General features: G+C 39.2%; 1 protein-coding gene across 3 annotated transcripts in view; it reads right to left on the bottom strand.

Moving 5' to 3' along the window:
* Positions 1 to 12067, bottom strand: part of LOC308696297 (single-stranded DNA-binding protein 2) — a 72780-nt gene that overhangs the window by 11215 nt on the left and 49498 nt on the right. For 2 of the 3 annotated variants that reach the window (XM_081374836.1, XM_081374838.1), the window contains exons 5-6: positions 8260 to 8349; positions 1617 to 1700 (exon numbers count right to left, since the gene is read on the bottom strand). In XM_081374836.1, coding sequence (XP_081230962.1) covers positions 1617 to 1700; positions 8260 to 8349 — 174 coding nt within the window. The remainder of the gene's footprint in view (positions 1 to 1616; positions 1701 to 8259; positions 8350 to 12067) is intronic. The other variant, XM_081374837.1, reaches the window with a different exon arrangement.

Below are 12067 nucleotides of genomic sequence, written 5' to 3'. Positions count from 1 at the left end.
ACACACTCTTGTGGTGTTTCGACAAACGCATAGTAAAGCATCGGCAAAGTCAGACCTCGAGCGGCTGCACTTAGACGCATCTCAAGTGAAAATCTGGTCAGGAAGGAAAGTGACCACAACAACCCAAACGAGGGCAGTATCGTGCCTGTCTCCTGACATACAAACCATTAGAGTCGTGTGGCTGCACGTCTAGAGATGAAACCCGATGCCACTTCTGTGGTCAAGGCCTGTGGGAAGCTTCCCGGGAGACTCTCGCCAACTTTTAGGGCTCTGTTGAAACATGTCGGCGCTGAACGGAGGAGGGATAGGCTGCAAGTGTGTGTGTGCATGTGTTTTTACAGCTAATTGGAGTGATTTTACCATTGTAGGAAGATGTTGTACAACCGTAGTGCTCTAATATGCAGTGTGTGTGTGTTTTTTTTTCCAGGAGCAAGGAAGTGGAAGTGTCTGATAAGTGTAGGTTTCGCTGTGTTTTGTGGGTGTGCGCATGTGAGTGCACATCCACGCACAGTCCTTCTGGTTTCAGCGCAGTCAGTGTGCTTGTGTGTGTGTTTGTGAGGGCGCTGTGTGGCGGGAGGCTCTACAATATTAATGTGCTATTGATGGGGGATGGGGTGCGGCCCAGGAGTGGAGGCCCATCTCCAAGAACAAGGAGGAGACTAAATTATTTATCCTGTTCGCAGGGAGTCGACTCTATGGAGGGGGTAGGAGGTATACAGGATACTTCACACTCCCAATATAGAGAAACAGAGGGAGAAAGAAAGAAAAAAGAAAGAGAAGACAAAGGAGGAATGGACTTTAGGGTGTACGTCCAATGAAAATGGGATGTACAGTCTTTCACAACTGCATGTTAACCAGATTTTTATTGTCCACTTGTATTGTACACCTATTGATCTGTACTTCTATTCCTCACAGCCTTTCTTTCAGTTGTAAAAATAAAATGTTTTGAACTAGATCAACTGATACTTTGAAGAGATCAGATTCAAAAGAACCATGTTCACAAATCAGACATCGGTACTTCTCTCATGAACAACACTAGGTGGATATCAAGACTTTCATTGCTGTGTCTTTTTCTAGTCTAATCTATTGTGCAACTTCAAAGGACTTGAAATACAGCACAAGAGTCACTTTTGTCATACTTTTATGGTACTTGTTTGTTCTTTCTTTCTTAAAGGGATAGTTTACCCGAAATTTAAAATTCTGTCATTAATTACTCACCCTCAAGTCATTCCAATACCACCAGTAATACTGGTTTAGAAAAACACAAAGGTGTGTAAATGAACTATTCCTTTAAAAATGGCGTCAACCCTGACTAAAGTCCATACAGAGGACAGTTAAGTACAATTCTGCAACGTTGGTTCAAAGAATGTGTTTCTGTGAATGTTTCCAAGAAGAGGACTTGGAAAAAAAACTGAGAATTAAAAATAACCATGTAATTTACACCGTTCATCTTGCCCGAGCGAGTTGATGCCAGCGTCGCCAACAGTTCTCATGTGTGCAAGTGTGACCGTGTGTATATCGAGGGTGCAAGCAAGGACACGGTGTGTGTGTGTGTGTGTGTGTGTGTGTGTGTGTGTGTGTGTGTGTGTGTGTGTGAGGATTGCTGTGTGTCTTACCTGGCCGTGTGGTCCCATCATGGGGTTGCTGGTATTGTGTGGGGGAGGCTGTGCGTGTGGTGACGGCTGCGAGCCGGGAGGCCCCTTTAAGAGAGAAGAGGGAGATGAGAGATGCACAGACGGCCTTCCAGTGAGGCCTGCTGCTGCCGAAGCCCTCACACACACACACACACACACACACACACACACACACACAAGACACAAACTCACTCACTCATTCACTAGCACTAAATACTGGTGGGAAACCCAAAGCTAGTGTGTGGATTTCAATGAAAAACAGCAGTTTATGAAAATCAAACAAGCAGTTATTCCATCAGAAAGTTTTCAAAACATGGCAGGATTTTTTAGACCCACTTCATCATTTTGAAGAGAAAATGTGTTTCAGATGTATAAGTGATGAGTGTGTTCAAATTCATATTTCAATATCAACCATACAACCTCAACAACAAATCAAGGCATCTTGGGACGTTAAACACTCAGCTCATGTTGGCAATGTAAAAAAGATCCGATGCATTGATAAGTGGATAATTATTTTCATATGATGGCTATGATGCAGAGTTTTGCACACCACAAACATATATTCTTCAGAAAACATAAAATGAGTTTATAGACCGGCAGCATTCATGTACTGCATGTACAGAAGAAATATTTCCACGAAACGTCACATAAAACCCATTAAACCGCTCAGTCACTCTATAATTATTTCACAGAGCATCCATTAGTGTTCATTAATGATCAACAGGCCATTGAGCTCGAGTCCAAAATGGTTCTGTAAGGAACATGAGACTTTGTGACTAATAACTAACACACAACAAAGGAGCTTAGCTTCTATTTCTCTCTCCCCGTGAACAAGGCCGAATGAGAAGCATATGGCATTATGGGTCCTGTGCACCTACATTAGGAGCGTTTAGCCAATCACAGTCGCTCTGCAGTTCTGCCTCATTGGGAAAGGATCTCAAAACAGCGATATATAAAAATCACTTCCGACACCTTTGAGAAGATAATAACCTGCCACTTACTGGCATGGCTATCAACAGAGAGCCCTTCAATCTCCATTCTCAGGCCCTAAAGGGGCAGTTAGTTTGACAGTATTCATACACTGTGAATGACGGCCACAGGACAGCTGCAATAGCTCTTCTCGGCCACTCGGGGGCAGTGTTAACAAAGCAAACCTCTCAGTGGTGTTCACGTAACTCACAGAACAACATTTATTTGTCTGAGCACTGAACTCTTCACTATTCGAATTAAAAATATACAATAATCAGATACATACATTTCTATGCTAATCATTTCAAGTAATACTGTCTGATGTCAACAGATCAGCTCTTAAGTTTAGTGACTAGAGGGAGACAGTGGTTTCATTGGTTTTTTTCACTGTACAGTCTGTGTATGCGGTTGTGACCCATACTTATTACCGCCTCTTGACCTTTGGCCAGTGCTCAGACCTCAGACAAGCCCTCCTGCTGGTTTCAGAGGGGCTGAGGAAACCATCCATCCAACACGACCGGAAATCTGCCACACACACACACGCACACACCACACATCTGTCCAGGGTACAACACTGACCCGCACACATCAACGAAAATAACACCACTGAATGAAACAGCACGTTCAGAGTCGGAGCTGTGGTTTAGCGGTTAGTATACATGCGATTATACACTCTTAAAAGTAATGGTTATGTATTGGCATCTATGGTTCCACGAAGACCCTTTAACATCCGTGGAATCTTTCCATTGCTCAAAAGGTTCTTTATAGTGGAAAAAGTTTCATTAGATTATTCAAATGTATAAAAAATAATAAATAAAATAAAAGGTTATTTTAAGAACTGCTCACTGAAAGGCTCTTTGGGGAACCCAAATTGGTTATTATATGGCATAGCTAAAAAAAAAAAAAAAAAAAAAAACTTTTGGAACCTTTATTTTTAAGTGTACATAAATGCAGCAGGCCACATTTTTCAATACACTTCCACACTCATTTCTTCATAATTTCTATCCTTTCTCTATTGTTTGTGTGAATAAAAGGCCTGAAACATACAAGACGTGCGACAACATTTATCTGTGACCAATTAATTTAATGATACAAGCAGGTTTTATAAAAGTATGCATGAGGTAAGGAGTTTTTGAGCTGGATTTTGTGAGATTTGGTTTCTGATTTAGCTGTGACCCGTCTCTGACCTCCCTGGGAGAGTGGATCGCTGCAGGGTCTGGCATGAGAGCTGCTCTACTGACTGTCCCAGAAACCATGCGCTGATACAACAGGAATACATGAGCATATGTGTGTTTTCCCTGGCCACCTGCCTTTTTCAGAGTGGGTCTGAGGGAAGGATTAGAGGGGTCTAGGGATGCTCAAGGCCTCTTTAACTCGTAGTAGCGCTGAGGTCACGACTGTTCATTACACCTCATCACACACAGCAGTGATAGCGCTCGCTCTGCCGCTCAATGCCTCTGCCTTTCTCTGCTAAACAATCTTGGTCCTTGAGTAACACCCGTTCACTTTCTCTTCCTCTCCACCTGACTTCCTAAATAATAAAAGCAGGGGTGTGCAGTATATATGTGATCACACTGGCAAATATCTGCATTTTTTTTCAATTAGCACTTTACAGTAAGGTTTCATTAGTTGACATTAGTTAACTACATTAGTTAACTAACTAATAATGCACTGCACTTCTACAGCATTTATCAATCTTTGTTAATGTTCATTTCAACATTTACTAATATATTATTTGTTAACACTAAATGCACTGTGAACTAACAGGGGAAAAAAATGAACAGTTAAACAAATATAGTAACAAATGAATTGCTCATGGTTAGTTCATGTTAGTTAATACATTAACTAATGTTAACAAATGAAACCTTATTGTAAAGTGTAACTATATTATCTTAATTTAAAATAATGATTCAGGTATGATTCAGGTCAGTTTACAAGGTATTCCAATATACTCTATGGTACATAACTAAAAAAAAACATGGTATTACTGTGGTAAACGCCCCAACAACAATTTCTTTTTTTAAATTGTATATTATATTGGTTTGATGCTTAAATTGACCAGAAACATATAAAATCCTAGTTTGTAGCAGTATTTTTATTTAATCAACACATACCATAGTAAAGATAATAATCTCTGCTATTGTACCAGTTATCTGCCTTTACAAAAAAAAAAAAAAAAAAATCTCTAGTATGAACTAAAATTTCTATATTGTGCATCACTAGTAAACAGATGAATGAACCCAAACCCACACAGTCCTGTTCTCTCAATGATGCTTTAGAAACAGATCTCAAGAGCAGCGCACACACACACACACACACACACACACACACACACACACACATACACACACACACACACACACACACACGAGAACACCTCACACCTCTTCTCTCACTCCCTCAGCGCTGATCTGATATAAATAGCACTCCTCTGCTTCTCCAAAAACCTCCTCCACACCTCTCCGTTCCCTCCTTTTCCTCAAACCTTTCCCCTATATAGCTCTCCCAACCCTTCCCTCCCAATACAGCGGAGATTCCAGACAGCGGTGGAAAGCGTCTCCTCCCTCGACTCTGTCTTATCACTAACACTGCCAAATGCCAGGCCTGTCCATCACTGAACAAACGCTCCACCACCCCCGCTGCATTATGGGAAGGTCTGTGGATGTGTACAAGCATGTTTGATTATGAGGATAAGTGTGTCCGTGCTTGTGTGCGTGTTGTTATGCGAACTCAGTGTTTCATGTAAACAGATGGGAATAAACAGGAAAAAAAGCTCTTTGACAAAATATATCCACATCTCCACTTTAGGACAAGTAGAGGAAATTTTTATGCAAGTTAATAGGATTTTCAGTATTTCATAACTAGCACCACCATTACTAGTGCTCCCACCGAGAATTAGGGATTTGAACAAACCACTAACTATTCTGGATGCACTGATATATAAATACTGGTTATTACAAATAAGTCACTAATTATTTTCATCTTATGGCCTATAACTGATATCTATTTTGAGATTTGCTAAAGATTACATTTAAGTGTTATTCAATTATTAGTGTTTTTAAAGATTAACATTAGGTGAGCGTTTAGGTGATGCCAAATGTAATCTAAATGTAAAAAAAAAAAGGAAATGAGCAGGCATAATTAAATTTCCAAAATCTTGTGGAATCTGTAATTGTTTTGTTTCAATAAAAATGTATTTGACCAAAAAAAAAAAAAAAAAATGTATATACAAAATCAGCCAATCAATTAAGTAAGGGATAATGTATAGCGAGGCGGTTGTTATCCGCGACGCGAAGCGGAGGGGTCTTGAATCAGCCTGAAGGGGTTGTTATTCGCTATAACAACCGCCTCGCTATACATTATCCCGTTATTACATGGCTACCTACAAAATAAATAAATAATTTGACAAAATGTTGATTTAAAAAGGAGTTTATTGATTTAAAAACGATTGTATTGCTTCCGCTAAAGAAAATAGTCCGTTCCGCATCCATAGCAACGCTCTTTTTTTCATGGCAACGGTGTGCTATGCTTCACACGCATTCTACATTGGAATTCAACCAAGCCATGTAATAAATATTAATAATGATATAAAACACTTTATTATTGGCCGATAACATGGTACCAATATATCATGCATCCCTAGTAACATTTCTGCAGTGTTTCTGTTTGTACTGCAGACACGAATGCTAACTCAAATCGAGTGACTTTTCTTCTGGGCAGAAAAATAATCAGAGAATGAAGGAGGGAATATATCTAGAAAACATAATATCATAAAGATTTGGGTTTTGTCGACCTGTACCAGCAAGTAACCACCTAGCAACTGTTTGGAACACTCAGAACCCCTTAACAACTGCAAAGAAACACCATAGCATCATGGCAGCAATGTTTCATCGACAAAAGAGACGTTTTTCATAGACTCACGCTTTCTTCAGAACAAGAAAAAAAATCGACATCGCGTCTAACACCTTCATTAACACAACACGGCCTGCAGAATGGAATGAATAAAGCTGCGAGCAGATTGATGGAGGGATGATGAAGAAAGAGAAGGAAAGATCTTAGCAGGAAAGAAGGAAACAACAAAATTTGTTAAAGAGGAAAAACTCATTCAGAATAGGCCTGTCACGATAACAAATTTTGCTGGACGATAAATTGTCCAAGAAATTATCGCGATAAACGATAATATTGTCGTTCTGAGACCATTTTCATTTAATATAATTATAATGGCATAATAATGCAGGTACACCTTTTCAACGATCTATAAACTTTTATTTCTAAAGAATATTAAACATTGAAAACGGAAAACATTTTAAATATCCAAAAAAATGAACAAAACAACCAAAAACAATGAAAGCAATGGACTCTTAGTGTCTGTTAACAAAATAAATGTCTGTTAATATATAAAATGAAACAAAATTGCACTTCAAAAAATATTAAACATTAGGCTTTAGACATTATTAAATGGTGATACATTCCATAACAGGCAAAACTGACAGTTAGGACCTTTGTAAACAAATAAAAAAAAGCCTCAACAAGCCATATCGCACAATTTTGCACTGTTACTTTGTCCTCCTGTTACTTTGTCAAGTGATTGTGTACTGTCGGGAAGACGGAGACGCACTTTATTGCGTGTGTATGCTACGCACTGAAAATACTTGGTTAGGATTAGGGGTGAGGAGTGCGTGCGTATTACACGCCATAAAGAGCGTATCATATGCACGCAAAAACTATTTTTGGCGTATAAATGGCACGAGAAATAACATTCGTGGTATAGATATGCATTTTCATGTGATCGGGCTCGCTGTCGCAACTCACAACTAGCGTCTTCTCTCTCTCCCGGCAGTAGCCGCAAACAGTCCCGCCTTTCCCACACAAAGACCATGTGACTGACAAGTGCCGCGCCGCCGCCTCCCCACACAAAGACCATGCAACTGACAACAAGAGGGTTCACTCCTCCTACGCTAAAGAACCGAGAGTGGTCATCCAGTCTCTTTGGTAGAGAGAGAGAGAGACGAGGAAAACAAACAAGCATGCAAATGGAATTATCGCGGCCGGAAAAATTATCGAGCTCATTTTTTTTATCGTGCGATTAATCGACTTATCGACTATCGCGACAGGCCTAATTCAGAAGCACATGAAAAGTGGGCATCCCATTCAGTCTCTCTCTCACACTCACTGTTAAATATGTTTTGTAACACAGTTGATTGATCATCAGTCAGCAACTGTTCCCATCGATTCATTATGGGAGCCGTATTACAGAAACATCCTAACTCCAGATCATATCCGTTCAGTAACCATGGTGATTTCCATTTGGGATCTGAAAGACTTGAGATAGGAAGAGTAATACAGCTCCAGAAATGAAACTACAGCTATTTCCACTAACATTTAGTGCTCTAAACCTCCATCTTACCATTGGATGGTAGAGGACTTTTTTTCCAGAGTGGAAAAAGGCAAAGTTGGGAATGATCTCATTCTGATAGCAGAGCTCCAGGCTGCTGTCAAGCCGCCCACAGCCACAGACAGACCCACCAGCAGCCCACGCGCACAGACAGAGAGAGAATGAAGGAATGAATGAATGGATGAATGAATGGAGCGCAGGCGTGACAGGGTGATGAATGGAAAAGTAGGCAAGGACGAGAATGAAACCAGCTGTGCTTACCTGAAAGAAACCAGGGGGCATGGGTCCGCCTGGCATGCCGTCGTTGGGGGGCATGTTGCCCATTACGGGGCTGGGGGCTGCTGCTGCACTCTGGGAAACAGAAAGAGGGAACAAGTTAGTATAGGGATACAGAATTAGTCAACCCTGATGCAATATTGATATTACACTAATACTACTTTTACTTTGATGCTGATATCTGGGTAATTCGTGTTATGGAAAGTGCTGCACGATTCTGGATAAATTGAGAATCACGCTTTTTTGTTTTGTTTCAAATAGAGATTGCAATTTCTTCCACGATTCTGAAAAGACAAGCGACAACTAAACAAAATAACTAGAGGTAATGTAATGTTAATTGCTAGCCTAGAAATCTAGACGCACCCTAGCGGCAGCAAAATGTATTTTGCAGCCAGGGCAGTTTAGCAACTCTCCATTGACTTTCGAGCTGCAAAAACCTAAATTGGGTCAGGCCAATCACGTCGTGTATAGAGTAGGCGGGGCGGGCTTAACATAATGACGACAGAGTTGCGACGGTTACCTGCCACTTGAAAACAAAGAATGACGGCTTTTTTTTTATTAGTTTGAATGTATGATTCAATGACTCACTCATAAATACTTCACTTATTTCATTAATTGGTGAATCAGCGTTTTTGGACGAATCTCTTGAATTAATGAATGATTCAATGACATACATTTTTAAGTCACTTGTCACCACCAACTGGTGTAACATTGTAATTGATACAATCATTATTTAAAGCACCAAGTTACTTTCAGAAGGATTTGCTCTATTTTGATCACTTTCATAGACATCAGTGTTTATCTCGGTTCTTCTGTGATAATGTGATAATATGAATATTTCTAACACAGAAACAACAATACTGTGTGGTTAAAAAGCTGTTTTGTACCTATACATGACAACTGCTCTCTTGGGCTAAGCGGCAATGCGAGCGCAGATTTGAATGCTCATTCTAATAGACACAGGCAAATCGTTGTAATTTAGAAATGACATCGCCTGAGTGCTTGAATCGAGATAGCGGTCTTTACATGATCAATCATGCAGCTCTGTAACATGTCCCCCGTCAAGTCTTTATATTGGTTAAAAATATTAAATGCACAATTTATAAAGATGAAAATCATTCAAGTTACTTAATCTTCTTTTAGATTCTACCATTCTTTTATGGTAGGAGAAGAAATTAAATGTTTCTTTGGCCATCTCGATCTATAACTGTCTTCCCAAACAAATGCTTTATCACCATGTTAAGCAGACAAAATACAACACGGACCACAAACAAACATTATAGGCCAAATTTGCTATGTTGGAGTTTGTCTAATTACCGCAAACAAAGCTTTTAGCTGTACAACCTCACTACACGGCTCTTAAACAGAGCATAATGTAAGTATCAGTGTGTAGTTAATACACAAGTAAGATCACTCTCGGTAAACCTGCACATTCAACACAGAGTGTGTTGTTAACACGAGACGTTAATTTGCATCAGAAAAACGCCTGCACTACAGCACAGCTCTTGTGTATCTGTGTACATACTTCCCCTTGTAAAGGGGGCATAAAACAAGCAAACAGAGCGAGAGGAGCCTCAAGTGGAATCTCCTGAGCTAGTGGAACACTTAGAGACTGGGGCCCCTTTCCTCCGCTGGCCCCGTTCCCTCTCTCTCTCAAACCTCTTTAACAGTCTGCTGCTGCTGGGGGCTTGTGTGTTTGCCAGTCTGCCCTGTTCTACGAGAGAGAGAGAGAGAGAGAGAGAGAGAGAGAGAGAGAGAGAGAGAGAGAGAGAGAGAGAGAGAGAGAGAGAGAGAGAGAGAGAGAGAGAGAGAGAGAGAGAGAGAGAGAGAGAGAGAGAGAGAGAGAGAGAGAGAGAGAGAGAGAGAGAGATAGGAGACGAGGCACATTGTGTGCGTCTGTGTATGTGTGAGTGAAAACGAGAGAAAAAGAGACTAAACAAGGAGTGAAAGGGGGAAGATAAAGGAGAAAGTAGGAAAAGAGAAAGAGAGGGAGGATTAAAGAGCAAGAGCTGGCAGTCGGCTCACACACTCCCTCCCCCTGCTGTAACTCAAACCTCTCTACAGTCGTCGTACAAACAGCCACGCCACCCCTGACCTCACACACATACACATACACAAACTCACACAGCCTCTCTCTCATACACACAGAAACCTTGGGGTCAGTGGGCGGAGCTTATCGAGCATGACTCCTCCCATATACTCCAGAAACACACACACACACACACACTAGGGCTGGATGATATATTAAATACTCATGATATAACATTAGGCAACATTGTGATGACTTTATTGTGCTTTTTATGTCAATTAAGTTTTCCTAGACTTCTTTCACCATTCCTCCTTGTCGTGCATCTCACGCAAATATGACATTGCCAAGACTGATGATGTCATATACCATGAACTTAAGTTTTTTTTTAAGTTGGTGAGTTCGATTCATTTTTATGAAGCATTTCAAATATTTTTAATAGTTGATTTAAATGAATTGATTCCAAATTATGATTCAATCATTAAATGTTTGAGTGCAGTGCACATGTCCCTGAAATATATTCAATATTTTTAAAAATTATGCTGCTGGCGATATAAAATTAAGTTAAATTAAAATCATGATGATTTTAAAATGCTTTTTATTAGGCCATTAAGTTTTATAAAGAACGTGTCATTAGTTTCACAATTCTTTCTTGTCTTGTTTCTCACAAGCATGACAGCATTCATTTAAACTGCAGTAGAAAAAGAGCCATTAGATTTGGTAAGATTGATTCATTTCTGTGAATTAGCTTTCAATGATTTAATTAAAAACCGAATGAAATAATTCTCTCATTTGTTTGTATCAACACTCAAATATGTTAAAGTCGGCATGAAAGGAAAATTCACTTATTTTCTAAATTAACGTTATTGATCTTATTGTGAACAAGTCATCCATGCATAAGTTTAATTTCTTACAATATTTGTTAACCTTGACATTTTTTTATCAAAATATCATAACTTGATCTTCCGGTGAAACTGCCAGAATTCTCTCAGGTGACGTATAACCAAGCTTTTCCAAGCATTTAGTCCACACAGAAGTAAATAGTTAACAGAAAGTGTCACTTTTCATGCAACAAAATGTCATAATATAAATATAAAATATAAAACATATTTTAATTAATATTTTTCAATTATATTCAAAAATGGAAATGTTTAAATATTCTTTCTTGTGCTTGATTTCTAAAATAAAAAATAAAAAACAGTATAACAAGTCTTGATTATTTTTTTAACTGTATTTTACTTCTTGCAATAAAAATTTCAAACCGACTTGGTAACAATAAATAATAATAAAAAAAAAAAAAAAAATCGAAATTTAACGAAAAAAGTTAGAAAAATATCAAGATATAATCTTCCTAGCTATATCATCCAGCCCCAACCTACGCAAACCAGGGCTCTGAACCGGTTCAAGGAACGAAAACTGGAAACGAACAGGAACAGGAACATGAACATAAAAAACGAAAACGATATCAAGTTTAATCGTTCTGAACAAAAATGCTTATTTGAAATTACCATTAACAGGTTAATAACATTATCGTTCGGTTTAATATTTTAATTTGGCAGTGAACCAATTATGAATTCTATGCAAATGTGACATTGAGGCATCCAACGTGAGTGACATGCCCAGTTGTCAAGTCATCATAGGTAAGTCGCAATAGCAATGTTGGATCTCAGGAGTTTTTTCAAGGAGATGTCACCAACCATTGAAGTCCCCGTGAACCGGTAGTTGCAAACGACTTTTCTCCAGTGAAGTATTTCCAAGTGAAACGGA

Source organism: Scardinius erythrophthalmus (genome assembly GCF_964197995.2).
Source record: "Scardinius erythrophthalmus genome assembly, chromosome: 9".
In the NCBI taxonomy this organism is placed as follows: Eukaryota; Metazoa; Chordata; class Actinopteri; order Cypriniformes; family Leuciscidae; genus Scardinius; species Scardinius erythrophthalmus.
This window is presented reverse-complemented; position numbering and strand designations above follow the sequence as displayed.